General features: G+C 37.7%; 1 protein-coding gene across 1 annotated transcript in view; it reads right to left on the bottom strand.

Moving 5' to 3' along the window:
- LOC131041533 (ultraviolet-B receptor UVR8) overlaps positions 1 to 13,720 on the bottom strand; it is a 191,902-nt gene extending 178,182 nt beyond the window's left edge. The window contains exons 1-5 of the mRNA XM_057974660.2: positions 13,462 to 13,720; positions 13,236 to 13,392; positions 13,044 to 13,166; positions 12,881 to 12,941; positions 12,674 to 12,792 (exon numbers count right to left, since the gene is read on the bottom strand). Coding sequence (XP_057830643.1) covers positions 12,674 to 12,792; positions 12,881 to 12,941; positions 13,044 to 13,166; positions 13,236 to 13,392; positions 13,462 to 13,490 — 489 coding nt within the window. The 5' untranslated portion in view covers positions 13,491 to 13,720. The remainder of the gene's footprint in view (positions 1 to 12,673; positions 12,793 to 12,880; positions 12,942 to 13,043; positions 13,167 to 13,235; positions 13,393 to 13,461) is intronic.
- Between the last annotated feature and the right edge of the window lie 5,274 nt (positions 13,721 to 18,994).

Genomic DNA, 18,994 nt, shown 5'->3' with positions numbered 1-18,994 from the left:
CTGTTCTTCAAGTAATTAGGCAAACACCAAGGAAGACTTTAGCACAAGAAAAGATAATGGATGGAGGAGCTCATAATTTACTCCAGTGGTCTACTTTACTCCAGATGAAGGAAGTTCTTTTTGAGGATACCAGCACCAAATGCAATCAAGTGGAGGAGGTCATCCATCCAATCCAGGACAAGGTGTTTGGGGTTTTATGTACTATTCTGGGCAGAAGGATCGAGGTTGAAACAGATGTGGATCTTCAAGAGTTGGAAGAAAGGGTCAAAGTCATCTTTTGCAAAGATGAGAATGTTATTACAGATGAACAAAGAGATCAAATGTTTGCTACTGTGCTCCTGATTGAGAAAATCAAGGAACTCGAACCTGAATGGGACGCGGCTCTTCTCAAGGCCTTTGATCAGATTATTCACTTGGAGGAACGAATGAGGAATCTTCCCGAGATTCCTATTGCTGAGATCGAAGGAATCGTGTCCAGATTCATTGCATATGCTAAAAAGGAGCATTAGAAAGGGAATAAGATTCTAGAAGAGAGGTTGTTATAGATGACATGGCACCTTAATTATCATTGGTCTATGTTTCCTTGATTTTTGTGCCAAATTAAATATTTGGCTATGCATTTAATATTGTGCAGTAAAAAGGGAACTTTTGTAATAAAACCCTAATTAGGGTTTAGGTCTCAGAATCTCAGCCGTTGATCTTCTTTTGATCTGGGCCGTTCATTGTATTTGAGGATGCTATATATACCCTCATTCATTTTCATTTGTAATTAGAAATAGAGCAATAAGAAATAGTTAGAAGATTAGAGCTTTTTGGAGAGAAGAAAGTTATTTTGTAGCAAGATTGAGTTTGAAGAAAGAATTTCAAACAATTGTTGCCTATTTTGGCTTTGAGATCAATAAAATATTGAAGTTATGATGTTTTATTGCAATTCTTGTGGCTATCTTCATGGTTGTTTTCTTTCTTGGATCATTCTCAGTCGAAGTAGTATTTAAATTTGAAGGACTAAGTGTTGGGCTTGATTTTGGTGAGATTCACGTTCCAAACCACTAGCTTCTTACTGATTGTAGGAACGCCTTGTGTGGTCAACTGGAGAGACTTGAATTGTTTAAACCTTCAATCGTCATTGAGCTTTGGATATGTGTCTTTGTGGTAGTGTCCATGATCCTTGATGAATTGAAAAAATCATTTGTTACCTTAGAAGATCGCATCAATTTCAGTTGGGTTGTTACTTCATGGCAATATTGAAATTGGTAGAATCTTGCCAAGTCTAGCCTACATTAGGTCATTCATAGGATTAGATTAGAATTTATCCCTTGCAAACTCTACCCTTTGATCTTTTTTAAGAACTTATTAGTTTAGAGAAATCTTGTTCCTACAGCTTAGAGGACGTAAGGCCCCTTGATGAAACAGCATTCACAACGACCACTGGTGCTTATCCACATGTAGAGACCCTACATAAAAGAACATTGGAGTCACCCTGATTGATCCTTTTTTTGCGACATCTTCAGCAATCAAAGACTTTATTCAAGAGAGGATAAGGTACCCATGGGTATTTTATTCTGTGTATGATTGTGTACAAAATACACGTCAACAGGACCAACCAAATGGAATGAGAAGATTGAGGTATGGTCTCAAATTTCCTCCTTTTGTAGCTCTTTATCTACAGATTTTGTAGTATTTGGTGGCGACTTACATGCAATTAGAAACCCTATGGAAAAGATGGGGGGTGATGGAGGTTTCAATAGAGCCCAGACGGCCTTTGATAATTTCATTTCACAATAACAATTTTATCGATGTTAATTTCAAAAATGGTTGTTTCACATGGACTAACCGATAGAGGGGTGAAGGGTGTATCTCCCAAAAGCTTGATTATTTCCTTTTGTCGGATAATTGGAGTGGATCACAGATTTGCTGGGAAGATTCTATCCTCCCAGTATCAGGGTCAAATCACTTCCCTATCACTCTAAATTTGCAAGAAGACTCGGCTCCTTTGAGATGTCCTTTTAAGTTCGAGAAAATGTGGCTTCGTGAGGATAAGCTGTTTGATCTCGTGGAACAATGGTGGTCAAAAATCTCTCTTCCCAGAGTTACAAAGGCAGACCTAATGGTGAGGAAGCTCCAGTACATCAAAGAAAAACTAAAAGAATGGAATAGATGCCACTTTGGTAATATTTTTGCAGAAAAATTAAAAATTGAATCAGAGTTAGAAAGTCTCAATAAATTAGTGATGGAAAAGGGTATGACATGCTCTGATTATCACCAAGAGAAAGCCCTTCATCAGAGGTTATTTGAGACTTTGGCCAAAGAAGAAACATTCTAGAGACAGAAATACTAGGAATGTTGACTCAAAGAAGGAGATCGAAATACCAGTTTTTTTCATCGATCTGTGAGAGTTAGAAGGTGACTTAATCGGATTTCTCAGATCGAGGATAGCCGAGATATTGTTTTAGAGGAGAATGAGGACATTAATAAGGCGACAGTTTCTTATTTCTCAAACTTGCTTAATGAAGGGGAAAGGAACTACACGGATCAGATTGAGGAAGAATTGGGTTTCATTCTGAAGATCATAACAAACTCCCATAATGAATGGTTGATGCGAAGGATTGCTCCCGACGAAATCAAGGCGGCTCCTTTCTCAATGGAGGGTGACAAAGCTCCAGGTCCACACGGCTTTCCCTCTCTATTTTTTCCAAAAATTATGGGAAATAGTTAAAGATGATGTGGTGGCAATGGTTAAAGAATCTAGAGTGAAAAGGTACATGTCTAAAAACCTTGGTAATACCTTTATCACTCTCATCCCAAAGAAGGAGAAGGTTCAATCCTTTGATGATCTGCACCCAATATCTCTGTGCAATACTACTTACAAAATAATAGCAAAAGTCATGGCAAACAGTCTAAAATCACTCCTCCTAGCGATCATCTCTAAGGAACAAAGTGGATTCACTCCTAATAGATCCATTGTGGAAGGCATTATCATTGCTCATGAGGCGATACACTCGGTAAGGAAAGCCAAGACGAATAGAATGCTAATCAAAATTGATGTGAAGAAAGCGTATGACCACGTTAATCAATCTTTCCTGCTTAAGGTTTTCATGGTGATTGGATTGAATGGGTAAGAAGTTGCATCTCTACTCCCCGGGGTTCTGTGTTGGTTAATGGCTCTCCTCAAGGTTTCTTCCTGACCTCTAGAGGTATCAGGCAAGGCGACCCTCTATCGCCCTTTCTATTCATTATCATGGCAGAGGCTCTGGGTAGAATGACAAATAAAGTCAAAGGTGAAGGTCGTTGGAGAGGTATTTGTATCGCGAGAGGTACTGATGCGGTCACCCATACCCAGTTTGCTGATGATACTCTATTGATGGGGGAAGCTACAACGAGAGAAGCTAAGACCATCAGAATGGTTCTCGATAAGTATTGCAGGCTATCAGGTCAAGTTGTTAATTGGTCCAAATCTGAGATGTACTGCTTCTACACCCCACAGGAAACTCAAAGAGACATTTCTAGAGTCTTGGGCATTAGTTTAGGCAAACTTCCTAGCGGATTCCTTGGTATTCCCCTTTTTAAAGGTCTGAATAAACCATTATTTTGGAGTAAACTTGTGGAGAGATACAAGAGCGGGATGGAAAGCTGGAAGGGGAAGTGGCTTTCCTCAACCGGGAGAATCATTATGTTAAAATCAATTATCTTGGCTATTCCACTATACTCAATGCAATGTATGAAAATTCCATCCAAGATCCTTAAAATTTTAGAGAAAGGCATGAGGAAATTCTTCTGGAATGGCTCGGAGGAGAAGGACAAGATTCCTTTATTGGCGTGGAACAAAGTTTGCAAATCCAAGTTGGCTGGTGGAGCTGGTATTAGGAAATGGAATCTTTTAAACCTTGCTATGGGAGCCAAACTCATTTGGCAGATGTACTGCAAACCAAATCAAAGATGGGTCCAAATCTTATCCCATAAATACTTGGATTGTCAGAACGTGGACAGAATTCTCACCATTCGAAATCGATGTAGGGGATCGGCAATTTGGAATTTCCTCTTATACTGCAGGCAAATCATCTCTAATCATTTAACGTGGAAAGTTGGCAATGGATCTAAGGCAAATTTCTAGTCAGACTCTTGGGATGGGTATAAAGCTCGAGGTGATGACGATTCATGGCAAGAGATTAGAAGGAGGGCGGAAAATACATGGGGATATAAGGTGTCCAACTATGTGGTGAGGAAGGTGTCCAATGGTTTCGAACTTTGGTCTTGGCGGGATCCGAAGGATCTTGATCTACCTGCTGACTAGGAAAATCGTTTGAAGGAACTGTTTGATACTAGACCAATCAAAGTTTCTGATGTGGAAGACGAGCTGATTTGGAGCGGAGCGAAGAGTGGGAATTATTCAGTGAAGATAGGGTATACCCTTCTTGACACAGATTTATCAGAGGAAAATTGGCTAACAAATCTATGTTGGAATTCGAAGTGTCTCCCAAAAGAAGGTTGGTTCACTTGGTTAGCTATGAGAGGCAGAATCCTAACTGGCAATCGGCTACATAAATTGAGTTTCATTGGCCCTTTCAGGTGTGCTCTTTGCAAAGAGGAAGAAGAAACGGTAGATCACCTCCTCCTTCATTGTTCTATCACTCAAGAATGTTGGGGAACTCTATTGGGTAAACTGGGATGGTCCACTCCACTCAACTCGGATCTAAAATCATGACTTCTTAGTTGGTGGAAGAGAAACAAAATTGGTTTTTTCCAGTATTTGAATCATCTCTCCATAAGCGTTGATCTGGGAGATCTGGAAAGAACATAATAGACGTATCTTTCAAGGCAAAGAAGAAAGGATGATGCAGTTATGGAGTAGAACTGAAAGGTCTATTTCGGAGTTAGTTAGCTCAGCTTCAAGTTCTATTAACATTAGTAGGTCCCCTAGAGCTGCTTGGACAGCAATATCCAATCTCATTGGCCACTCATTAAGTTTAAACCCGTTAATGGGTTTGTCAGGGTTGATCCTTTTACCCCCCTAGAGATGGAGAATCGAAAAGCTTGGCAACCCCCGGAACATGGTTGGATTAAGGTGAATTTCGATGGGGCGGCTCGAGGCACTCCAGGCCCTTCGAGGGCTGGCTATGTTGCTAAGGGCAGTGAAGGCAAAATCATTGCTAAAGGCAAGCAACATTTAGTTTCGGGCACAAATAATGAAGTTGAGCCTCAGGTGGCACTTCTAGCAATTCATATAGCGCAGAAGTTGGGCATTTCAAATCTTCACCTCGAAGGAGACTCTCAGATCATTGTTCATGCCATTATTAAAGGTGTTTCCCAAAACTGGAGGCTAGATAGGGAAATCCAACTCATCAAAGGTCTTCTTTCTTCCTTCCAGAATTATAAGATTTCACATATCTTGCAAGAAGGAAATTATGAAGCAAATAGATGTGCAAATGAAGCTTTAACACTTCAAATTGGTGATATTTGTTTGGAAGCTTCCCTCCAAACAGTCAATTCTCAATCGGTTTTTTCAAACTAAGCTTGGTTTTTTTGGGTTGACATTTGCATTGATGGTTGAGGACATCGAGCTTTTCACTATTAATGAGTGGCAGGCTTTCCAAGATATGGTAGGTCAATTCTCTCCAACCGATAGATTGTGCCATCTTCGTTGGAGGCGGCGGCGGTATTGAACGTTGCAAATACAAGGTGGCGAGTTGTTTGCCGTATGAGAATTAATGGTGTTGATACTCGCCACACATGTTGCCAACCTTGCCTCAGCCGGGTCCATTTATGCCTACTTTGATCGTAGTGTGGAGTTTACACTACTTTCTCAGCAAGATTGGAAGTTGTGATACAAGCTTTGCCGAGGTGGTGCTTTTCTTTGGGAGCCATAGCAGTGTTGAGGTGCGTTGGCAATGATGGAACCTAATTTTTCTTTGCAAGTGTCTAAGGCAATGGTTGCATTTTGGGGGAAAGTTTGGGACAAGAGACTTTCAAATGTCTTCTGTTTTGAGGAACCAGACTTCATTGGCAGTGTCAAACTGGTCCTAGGAGATGAATACCTCCATGCTCAATACAAATACAGGACCAATGCGGACATTGCTTCCTTATTTGCCGCATGGTTGTTTTGAGTTGCTTAAGAAGGAAAGGGTGAGGTGGGCGGTGGAGTGTTGTGTGAAGGAAGAATGAAGGGAAAACTTAGATAGTTTCATTCGGATGTCGAGGGATGGAGAAGGCTTTGTATGCCCGGATGGAGCTTGGCTCCATGTTAGTGAGTTTTGTCCTCCCCTCCGTCCTTATTTGGTGTGGAGTGCGACATGTAGCAAGGAGGTTCACAAGGCGACAGCGCAGGTGGGTCTATGCACGATTGTAGACTTCTGGAAGCTAGGGAGAGGGAAGACGTGAACAGAGAAGTGGCAAAATGGGGATCCTTTGGGACGGCAGCTTTGGAGGGCAGCTCCTCATCTTCTGCAAAGAAGAAACGTGGTCGACCAAGAGGGTCAAGATGCTGCAAGCCAAAATGAACTATTTGGATTGGCTTTCCACCAAAAGAAGATGACGACCCGGCTGAGGACGAAGACCCATTGAAGACTCTACAAGGAGGCTCGACGAAAGGCAAGGATATTGTTCTTGCAAGTTGAATTGGGTTTCATGTTTTTTGTTTGTAATTTCAGTAAACTTGGTTATGGGGGTGGCTAGTAGATTAAGTTGTGTTATGACTATAGATGGTCCTTTAATTTTGTCTGGACATCTCTCGTATCTACTTTTGAACTCTCTCGAAGTATGTAATTTGTTTTTGAAATTAATAGAATGATAAATTTACCGAGCAAAAAAAAAAAAGGAAGAAAAAGAACAAGCTACACAAAGAATCTAGATCCTCTCTCTCATGAGGAATCATCTAAGAAGGAAAGCCTAAGTGTGCATATTGCAAGAAATCAGGGCATAATGAAAATCAATGTTATTCAAAACAAATTGATGAATTGAAGCTTCTTCAGAAGATCAAACTAGTTTGCCTTCAACAATGTCAGTGGGTTCATCTCCTTCTTCATCGAAGTTAGAGAGACATGAGGGGCAAGAGCTTGTTGCAGTTGCAAATTCTAAGTCAAATAAATAGATACTTGATTTTGGAGCCTCGCATCATATGGCCTCACCACTAAGTATGTACTCTTCATTTGATTCTTGTTCATCACCACATATCCTAATGGCTAACAACACATATATGCATGTTTGTGGAAAGGGATCTATCGACATGGACGACAGAGTATTCAATGATGTTCTTCATGTGCCTTATTGTCAACCAATATCCTTTTTATCTATCAAATCACTCATGGTGGAGCAAGAAAGAGTGTCGAGTTCACACTAGATTTTGTCATCATTCAAGATTTGCATAGCAAAGATATTATTAAAATTGGGGAGGTTGATCACCATTCTCAAGTCTGCACCTTCTCACATTTCCCACTTATTGTTCCTTCAGCTACTGTACACACTATGGCATCTAATTTGGACACATTTGAGGAGATCCACTATGGTCATTTGAATCTTGGAGTTCTTTCATCTTCTAATGTTCTAAAAACATGTGTTGTGTTGAACAATGTGTTGTCATTGATGTGAAAGGAGGCAGTTAGAATTAAATGTAATTGTACTTGATTCCAAGTGTTCGATAACTACAACAATTTTAGTTATGTCTGACATGACATGTCTAAGCATTTGAGTTCTCAAAGGACAATGATAGCTCTCTTGCAGAATGTTGTAATATCATCATACATCTATTCCAATTATTGAAGGTGATCTGAAAGTGTTTACGGTATAAAACTAAAGTATGTTACTCGAACACCATGTATACACAGACAACGTGTTCTATATCGCATTCTACCGCAATAATGTTTTATGGCTTGTGGATTGGAAGTAAAAATGAGCTAAGGATGGTGTGTCAGATTCCAAAGTTGTACAAGCTAAGCTTCACCCTACAAGAAGATAGAAGTAACTGGATGATCTCTGTGGCAGTTCACAATCTATAATTATATTCGAGATGCATACATAAGAGATTTGCATTGCGTGCCAATTGTATGAAGTGTGTATATGTTCATTGGGGCCAACTGAGTATGAGTTGGATTATGCATAGTGTGTCCTTGCTCCTTGAGTAATGTGTGGGCTTTAGGACCTAGCCAACTACACATTTGATTGATGGTTTTATGTGGCCGACTTGTGAAAAGACTTTAAATATGTTGGAATGATATTCACAACTTGAATACACATATATTGATGATCAAATTCTTTTCAAGATGATGAGAGGAAGTGCAAAGTGTGGTTGTTGATGTGCGAGTATGTGGGTGATGATGTTGAATGAGTAGCATGATAACAGTGACAACTTGTGCAAACTGTCTACTCATTGTGAGTGGTTTCATTTGAAGATCTTATGCACAGTATGAGAATGTTCTAAAGTTGATCAAATCAAGAGGGAGTCATGTATTCAGACTTGAAGGTCCATATTAAATATTTCTTATATTCTATTTGAGATTGGTGTCTAACATGTTGAGTTGGTGCTCAGATCTTGGATGAGTGGATTGGTGTCTCTAGTAGGTTGGTGCCTACAAATGTAATTGGGGATTGGTGTCTCCTATAGGTTGGTGCCTACAAATGTAATTGGGGATTGGTGTCTCTTGTAGGTTGGTGCCTACATGTAGTTTCTTTATTATATTTTTTGTGAGGCTAGATTTGGGCAATAGATCCAAGCAGTTATTCTCACTGTGGTTTTCCCCTTCCGAATTTCCATGTAAATATAGTATTCATTTGTGTGGATGTGTGTTTATGTTCTTCACTTGATAAGTTGCTTCATAATTAAGAAAAGACTAGTAAATGCTACTAATGATGATTTGGGTTTGAGGTTAGTTGTGATGCTTGGAGAAGTTATTAATGATAATTAGTGTTGAATTAATTTGGAATTACCGTATAATAATTCACCCCCATTCTCAGTATATCTATGTGTTTAACATGTTGATATTCCATCACCTTCATTTATTGTTACATTTGATCATACTTGTGTTGCTACAACTATGATTCTTGTGATTTAGTGCAGCAGAACTCACATTATCTTCCAAAGATGGCTGTATGGGATTATCATTTAACAAACAATGCAAGTTTGTTTGTGGAGTTTATTGTGCCTTGCACACACTCCCTGTCGCTGACAAGGACCCCCTTTCTTGGTTTTGCCTCGTCGACGTCTTGAGTAGGATTTTGTTAGGATTGGTAGAGTAAGAAGCAAAGAGAGAGAGAGAGAGAGATGGTCCCCAAAATGCAATGAGAAGCTAGTCTTGAGCAGGCCTATAGAGTCAATTTAGGAGTTGGAGTGTCATCAAAGAGAGAGAAGCCTTTAGAAAATCAGAGAGATCACCAAGCCATCACCCCATGGGGCTTGAGAAGCGATCTCCAGGGTATGATGTCAAAGGTTTGCAGAGTTCAGGACTGCACTGGGATGACAAATGCTTAAAGAGAAACAAGAGGTCCATTGAAGCAAGTTTGGGCCATTCAAGGCAAAATAGTGCAAGTTTGAACCTTTACACGTCCCATGAGAGTCTGGATATTGCCAGCAAAATCTCGAACTAAGCCTTGCAAGGAACTAAATGTTAAGAGAGGGATAGTGCAAATCCCAAACGCATAAGCTAAGGCAAGTGGCATTTTAAAATGAGGAGCTTTTGTTATTTTTGCCCTGTAAATATCGAACTCGCCAGACAAAATGAGCCAAAATTTATAAGGTGAACTTGAACGTCTAAATGAAATAAAAGTCTTCATTCACCAATAAAAGTATTGAGCCTATGGGTGTTTAGCATCAAAACTAAAGGTCCAGGCAAGATGTGCGCAAAATGGACCTAGGCATAAAAGGTAAAATTGTTTTCAAAACGCCTTGTAAACCCAAAAAAATATACCGAAAAAGAGCCTCTAGCAAGTGAAAGCAGGAAATGGGTTTAGGCGTCAAAATAAGGACCCAAGGTACCAAATAAAATACCGAAACTTCCTAAGTCACTGAGGTATTAATAAAATAACCAAAAAGGAGTCGGTCTTTAAAAAGAAAGAAGTTCGTAGGTTCTAAACAATTAAATGCCTTCACAATGCCTTTTCGTGCCTTCAAATACTGAGCAAAATCCTGAAAAGGCCCAAAGTTAAGATAAAGTGAACAAAATAAAGCTCATGGCATGTTAAAATAAAAGATAAAGCACCTTTTCGTGTCTCAAGAGGTCGATAAAAACCCTAACCCAAGCTTAGCAAACAATGAATATTTAAAACCAAGTTAAAGTGGAAATCATCTTCATTGTGCCTACAAACGCAGGGAAATGCCTCGAAGTTGGGTCCAATTAAAGGGCATTTGTATTGCAAAGTGCAAGAAAAAAAAAGTGTTTCTATCGTCCCATCAAAACCTGAAAACCTGAACAGTATATCAAAATTCTCCAAAACCTTAAAGGGGAGTCGATTGAAATAAAGATCGAATGTTTTAGAACTTTGGCATTTTATTTTTGCCCTCCCAAAACGGTACTGTGGGAGTGATTACGTCTATTTCAAAAGTTTACTGGGCCTGGGTCTTTAAATAAATTCATGGCATACACTCTTGTTTTCTTTTGGCCTCTCACTCTGTATGCAATCAGGATAGCTTCAAATATAAATAACATTAATTATTTATCTTCTTCTTTTTTTCTGTGTTTTTTGGGTTCCCGTATTAATTCTGATAAATTGAAAAATCTTTGTATTCTGGTGTGCCAACTTATTCCGAGGAAAATAAAATTGTTCTATGCATTACACTTCCCTTAGTCCCACCATCCAATTAACGCTTATTCTTCATTATTCATATAGACACATCACCATGCACCTTCTTTATGACATCTGAATCTAATACTTTAGCTTTTAGTGGCAACCAACACATTCAACTCCTACCATACATGTTGTCCATAACTTATCTTTAGGTAAAGTAAGGGGCCAAATGTTGTCCTTACCTTTTATTTCAGTACTGTGAGTGAGTGTTAGTAAGGCCTTCATTCCCACTGCTCAAATAATAAATTCATTCATATCTATATCATTTCTGCTTTTGAAGTCAAGTACTTCGTGCTGTAAGTGGCATTTCCACTTGTTGCTGCAGGTATCATTTTGAAAAGGTTTGCCCTCGTTATGTAACAAGAAAGCAACCCACTTACCTTGTTTGGTAGGAGTTCTCCTACTTCATAAAATCACCTTTAGTCACTTCTTTATTGTCATATGCTCTGTATTGTTTATGCATATGTGCTAACACTCATTGTAGATTTACATCAAGTTGACTCTTCATCAAGGCACACAGATAAGCTTTTCAATCTTAATTGATTGGTATCTTTTAAAAGTTAAATAAGGGTATCCGATCTCTTTTCAATGGGTTTAGCATCCGATCTCTAGGTAATAGTGACTACTACAATGAAGAGAGTGATCAAAGATTATAATGGGACACTAGTGAAGGTAATACAAGCAATTGACAGTTGTATGCTACTTGTAGGTTGCAAGCAATGTAATTGGACCCCAAGTTCTATGAAGTGAGACTTATTTTGAATCTTGCATTTTGATGTTTTGACAGCAACAAATTATATCAAAGGAATGTCAGGGGAATAACTCTACAACAAATAGGAAGTTGTTAGATTACCAAGGGCATGCAACCTCAAACTAGTTATCTTGATTCTTAACATAGTGTCATTTAACTTCTAATCACAATGAAATAGCACTTAGATGACTCCGCTTTGGGTCTCCCTACAGTTTATCTGGTAACAACCCTGTGGCTAGAGTTCCATGTGGAAGTTGGATTACATGTTTTTGGACGACCATGTGGCTGATGATGGTCATTAGGCTGTGGCTAAACTAAAAGGAAGAAAAACTTGTTCGTCTCCAAATTCAGTGATGTGTTGATAAATAAGAATGAAAATTTTTACAACGAATGTGCCATAAATAGATAATAAATTATCAAAGGGAGGGCTTTAAAGCAATGGACTTATATCAAAGGGAGGGCTTTAAAGCAATGGACTTATCAGTAAACGGATAAGTGGGTTACCGAAAAACACAATTTTGCATTATCAGATGGCTTTCTGGACTTGAATAGCAATTTGCTATAAATTAGGATGTCATGAATGTAAAGCTCATTGTAAAATAAAAAAAAATATATCATTCCTCTGAGCATTACCTAGATATATTATGAGCGTTAAGTTAGTCATTCATGGTCATGAAAAATAAGTTCTTATGAACCACTACTGGTGAAATATGAATCAATGGTCATGAAAGATAAGTTCTTATGAACCACTACTTGTGAAATATGAATCAATGGTCATGAAAGATAAGTTCTTATGAACCACTACTCGTGAAATATGAATCAATAAAGATAGATTAAAAAATAAACATCTCAGTCTTGATAAATCATCCAACAGGAAAAAAATCACCAAATAAACACGTGTTAATTGAAAAATTAAAGAATACATTCATCTACATGAGCATCACCTAAGCATAATGAGAGCTAAATAAACTATTTATAATCCTGACATGATGAGTTCTTCTGAAGCAATAAAAATATTCAAAACTCCATGATGAGTTCTTATGAAACACTAGTAGATGATAATATTAAAACTATGAAATTGAATCCCAATAATACGTGAAAAAAACAAAAAATTGTACAGCCACAACGTTAATTTCAAGGAAAATAAAGTACCTGACGGACAGTGAGCTGAGGAGCACAGCGCTGGGGGATGGATATATCCCGTCTTATCACTTTGCTGTTGTCCTCCTTTCTCTCTGCTTCCTCTCCGCACTGCCCGTATTCATTTCCACCTGTACTACTCGACCTCATCATTATACTCATAAATTCATAATAACAATAAAAGAGAGAGAAAAAAAAACACGGAAAGGTGTCAAATACCCCAAGCATAGGCACGCCCTTGGTCATCCACCGCCAGGCAGTGCCAACCCCCTATGGCAGCCTGCGCCCAATTTCATCAATCCTCAACATTAACCACCCATCATAAAAACAAACACTAAAACACTCAAAACCGGCATGCTTTAAGTGTAATCCGCTTCCTCACCTGAACTATTTTGACATGTGCAAGAGCCTTGACCTGAGTGGGAGTAGGAGTGCTCTCGGTGTCAGTCTCGGTCTTGGTCTTGGTCCCGAGGGTGCCCCGTTGGTTCCATCCCCACGTAAACAGCTGTCACCACAATCTCGTTAAAATCATATAAATCAATCCTCACAAACATTTATTACGCACATTACCCACCTGTCCTTCTTGGGAAATTGCGAGAGAGTTCCGGCTGCCCGCCACCACGGAGATCACACGCTGCCCCACATCTTCGACTTCCGGAATTTGAATCCGGCACACGGTATCCCTGTCCTCCGTATTCCCCACTCCCAGCTGCCCGTCCTCCCCTGCTCCCCTGCACCACCACCATCACCATTAAAACTTCACCCCACCTTTTGCTAAGGAGAAAAGCTTACTACATTACCAAGCTAAAACTATTGTATTTGATTCCATCTTCTTGCCCACGTCGCTCCGCTACTTCGCCTACCCAGCTCACTCTGTCAGCTAAACCTGCTTGAATGCTCCAAATTTGTGAAGGATTCTGCGGAGCACTCGATATTTTACAAAATCCTCGTTCTTTTTCTTTCTTTTTGGGTCTGCTGCCCCACCTTCCAACTTGATATTGGTAGCTTACTATGTGTACCTTTACGCCCTCGATCAAAGAATTGATTGTTATTTTATCCATTGCGGCGTTCAGTTCTGATCTGTTTTGTAATATTTTTTTCTTTTCCTTTTCCTTTTCTGTCTATCCCGGCGTCTGCAGTGGTGGCCAACCACTCTATCGCTACGCATATTCCAACTCCGAGAATTTTAATGGCCTTCTAAAGAAGCGCACTTACAAATGAAATAATACCAAATGGCAGCCACGCATATTCCTTGTTCTTTCTTGTTCTTTAGAAGAAGAAGAAAGAATTTTAACGTCTACGAAGCTAAGAATAGCCTATGGGACAATCTGATCAAGCTGAATCAGTTTTTTAAGGTCTGATCTCTGCTTATTCAGGCTGATGATGAGAGCACCCATCTTCACAATATGCTCCTCGCTGAACAGGTTATACCATGTGCTGGCAGTTAGGAAATTGGCAAACTTCTCCCGGCTGACTTTAAGTGCTTCACACTCCAAGATAAAATGTTTTTCAGTTTCCACACTCCCGCTGACGCAAAACGGGCAAACTCTTTCTTCCCAAATCTCTTTTAGCCTTTTCCACCGCCCGGTCTCACACCGAAGTTGGTGAGAGTTGGTTCTAAGCTGTGCGATTAGAATTTTAGCCTTCCATGATATATTAGCCCCTATATAGACTTTTTGAAGATGATCATAATTGGGGTTGAACTCATTAATATAGTATTGTTTCTTCCTTCCTAACCCAATACTCCAATTTTTCTTGTAAAACTTTTCTATAACGAAGACCTTTATCTCCTTGTTGTTTGTGGGGCATGAGTTCAAATAAATATCCCATTTTTTCAACCACTTGATGTTTTGTTTCATCCACATCTTCTTCCTTTTGCACAAAGTGTCGTTGACAACAACCTTAGGCCATCTATCTTCTCCCATTTGCTCGGTTCTTTTTAAATAGCTAATGAGACGTACCATAGCAACTGTCTCAATAGGGGCAGCACCCGTTTCATTTAACATGATATCATATGGGACCGTGCTTTTAATTTTGAACTTACTTGTGATCAAACATTTTTGAATTCTCTCAATTTGCTTCCATTGAGAATCTAAGGTACTGCTGGCCCAAACTTCACAACCATATAGAATAACCAGCAACACCAAAAGCCTAAAAAGTGTTTGGATGGTTTTCCAATCCCAAAGCTCAGCGTCTCTGCCTCTATTTTGAAGTGCATAGAGTGCTTTCCAGCCGCCTAGAGTTCTCTTCTTCCTGCAACCTTCCCAACTAAGACTCTTGTTGAAATCAATTCCAAGGTATTTGTAATCTGCAACTTCTTCAAGAATGCTACCTTCAAAGTAAAACTTATGTTGCTCTTGTTTCCTTCTACTTGAGAAAACCATGATTTTCGTCTTGTTGATATTAACTTGCATTCCCACAATATTGCAAAAGCGCTCAAGGGCAAATAAGTGCTCTTGCAAACCAAGGGCGGAATTAGCAAGCAAAATGAGGTCATCAGCATAAAGGAGCAGCATTATCACAAATTCACCCAATTGAATACCATCACCATTCTGCATGTTTAACCATTCTTCAAGTTTGTCAATGTATAAGCCAAACAAGGTAGGGGAAAGAGGACACCCTTGTTTGACACCAATTTCACTCCTAAAACTAGTTGAAATGCCATTAGGAGTTCTGATTTTCACTTTAACCTCCTCATAAAGCCTATGAACAACAGCCCTAAGATGAGCTGGGATACCAAGCTCTTCCATTTTGTGCCACAGTTTGTCACGTGGGACTGTGTCAAAAGCTTTTTTGAAATCAACAAAGCAACAGAAGACATCTTCCTTTTTCTCCCAGGTTTTTTCGATGATGTGTCTCAAAGTAATACCATGATCAACTGTGGAATGTTTAGGTCTGAAACCGGCTCGGCCTTTTGCACGTTTATGATTTTCTTCTGCCCATTTGCTAATTCTATTTTCTATCATGCTGCCAAATAACTTAGCAAACAAAGGATTGATCATTATAAACCAACATTACTTTAGTCGGAATAGAAGTAAATTGAGAAAATTCAAAAATTAAAAGTAAGGTTTCTTATGATATCATGTTCACATGGGAGTTTTTCTTATCAAAGCAATTGCTATGGTGTGTCTTATAAATTACTTTAAAAAAATTGAGCAAATGGAAAAAGGTAGATGGCCTAAGGTTGTCTTCAAAGTCATTGCGCAAAAGAAAGACGACTTGTGATACAGCAAAACATCAAATGGATGAGTAAATGGAATATTTATTCAAATACATGCTCCACAAATAAGATTAAAGTTTTTCATTATGAATAAGTCCTATAAGAGTATTTGAAGTAGAGGACTAGGAAGAAGAAAAATATTATATCAATAAGTTCAATCCTGTGTGTGATCAACTTAAAAATGTTTACATAAGGGTCAATATCTCATTGAGAGCTAGTATTCTTATTGCTCAGCTTAGAACTAAGTCTCATCAACTCTGTTATAAAATTGGGCGTTGGAAAAGGCAAAAGTTTGGGAAGAAAGAGCATATATTTTTTACACTTTTGGGAAAATGGAAACAGAAAAGCATTTAATTTCAAAGTGTGATGCCTTGAAAGATAGTAGAGATAGGTTTGTTAATATACTAATAGCTAACCCCTGCTATAATTTATTTTGTGAGGAGTAAATTGAGAAGTTGGGAATGTTCTCATCAACTTGCATGGGAAAAGGTTCGATCTGCAGAAATCGTTGATTAGGCAAGTTGTCCCATAGCTATGTTTAGCCTCATAGATGTTAAAATTGTCTAAAGTGTCCAAAAATTACTCCAAATTCAAAATAAAAAATACAATCATTTTTAAATATATAAATAGAATTCAAAATCCTAAGAAAATATATTTATTTTAAATATAAAAAATACAATCCTTTTAAATTATATAGAATGAAATCAAAGTTTTTAAAAATGCGCTTTTAAAAAATATATAAATGGGTATATGATGTCTATTTTGAAATGATAAACCAATAATGTGTATTTATGGGAAAAATAAACAATCATATAGCATGTAATAATTTGATTTTAAATTATAGTTTAAATTAAATAAGTAATTAAGAATTAAATTATATATGGGTGCAATATTTATTTATGATAATGTTTTAGAAGGGAATTTAAAAATGAATTTTGTTAAAAAAAAAATTAAATTTTCTTATTTGCAGTGCTTTTGGTTCATGTTTTTATCTTTATTTTATTTTTCTCTTATAGATCTAAATAGGGGGTCCTACTTGCCCCTCATTTCCACACATCATTTAGAAATGTGCTTATAGAAATAGGATTTTTAATTTGTGAAAAAGAGATCAATGTTTCTACCCAGCATAGTGGTATGCTTGTTGCTAACGACAAACACAAAATTGATGGAACCAATGCATGCTTGCTAAGGAGTATTCTCAAATCATCAACATTGACATACAAGAATTTTAGAGGAATGTTTCTACCCTACAAGGTGGAATTTTGATCTATAGATTCATTGACATGTAGTTATCTCTCAAGCCCTTATGTGTGTAGGCTCGCAAGATTTAGGAAATGTCTAAAGATTATGAGTTGCAAGTTGTGCCAAAGATTATTTTATTGTAATATTTGTTAATGGTTTTTGATAGAGATATGGTCTCTAGGGGAGGTCTCTATTTCTTTCAAAATGTTGGGCTCTTTATGAAGCACTAATATATAGGATTCAAACCCTTTGAGGAAATGCCCACTACAACTCAAGTATGGATCACATGTATCCCTTGCCTCAAGAGTTTTGCTCCATGTATGTCTTTAAACTTATTGCTATATATCCAAATATAGCTATCTATATATCAAGGCCTTTATATTTAGTCAATAGGCTATACATGGTGGGCATCACTCATTGAAATTCAATATTATCATGTCTGAAGTTTCTCACACCTAAAAAAGTTTGAGCAATTGCTTTCCTCATGCCTGAAAACAATTTTGTGCAAATTATAGTTTCCATTAGTTGTCAATCTCCAAATCAAATTAGATTTCAATAAGCTAACATCTTGATATTTTCAAATGAATCTTTCGTTAGCAATTGTAGGAAGATGGTTTTGGTTTGTTTCATTCAAAAGAAATTGTATATGGATATGGTTTGTAAAAGAAAAAAATTTAAATTGTGCCCATTTTTTATCATCGACATCATTGATAGCATACCATAATTTATGTAGAATCTTGAGGTAAGTCACTTGCATTGGTTTCACTAAGTATTATGCAGCCAGATCATTTTTTTGTTATGTTTCATTTCATTCTAAAACAATTTTGTTGTTAAACAATTCTCTCAATTAATATTTTTGTTTAAAAGGCTGCAAAAATCGTATCTCGACCTCAAGAATCTAGGAGCTTTAATTCCCCAATTTCTGAATGTATTAAAGTAGCAACTACTTTGGTAGGATTTCTTAATTTTTTTGTGAACTCTGCCTAATTTTCTCAACAAAATCATTGACAACATAAGACTATTTGTGTTGAATCTTGTGGTAAGTAACTCGCCACGATTTTAGTGATCTTTTTTTTTTTTTTTTTTTTTGGGGGGGGGGGGGGGGGGGGGCGCAGTCTGTGTGCGGCTAGATTATTTGGTTCATCTTTGTAAAATTTATGCTTAGGTAGCGTTCGTGATTTTTGGGGAGGAATATGTTAGCAGTGTGATTATTTTAATTATGTTTCATTTCATCCTAAAATAATTTTGTTGTTATCTATTAAGTAAATGGCATGGTTTTATCTATGACTATTTTCATATATAAATTCATCTATGGAATTCAAAATATTAAGTTAAGACTAAAAGAAGTATTTTGGCAAGAAATAGAAGATTAAAAGATTTCGATTGTAGAATGGTGAATAGTTAATAGTTTGGCTATTTGACTGCACTTGTCTATATGGTTTCATACAAGCATGAGATTGACAAAGAAGACTACCTTTTTCCTTAGTCGATTGCAGTGGAATGTATGAGAAAATTTATGCTTCTTTCAGTAATTGGTAAGCACCAATAATCTTTCTCTTTGTTGATGTAATGAAAGTAGTTGCTTCATGTATGTAACGAAATGCTATTTTAGGGTTTTTTCATAGTGCCTGCACGGATTTGTTTGCAATTGTGTTTCTCTTTTGGATGTAATGATTGAATTATGTGATCTTTGTAAACGATTTACCAACAAATTTGTGTACCCATTTTTTTCCCCATAAAAATGCAACTAAAATTTTGTGAGATCTGAGATTTTTCCACATATTAAGGTTAAAAGAATCTCACAACCAATGTCATTGTCAATGAAAACTCGGTATCATCTTACTTTAGGTGCGATTTTGTTTGGGAAGTGG

This window comes from Cryptomeria japonica, chromosome 2, assembly GCF_030272615.1.
Source record: "Cryptomeria japonica chromosome 2, Sugi_1.0, whole genome shotgun sequence".
In the NCBI taxonomy this organism is placed as follows: Eukaryota; Viridiplantae; Streptophyta; class Pinopsida; order Cupressales; family Cupressaceae; genus Cryptomeria; species Cryptomeria japonica.
Note: the sequence above shows the minus strand (reverse complement) of the source record. Positions and strands in the feature narration are given on the sequence as shown.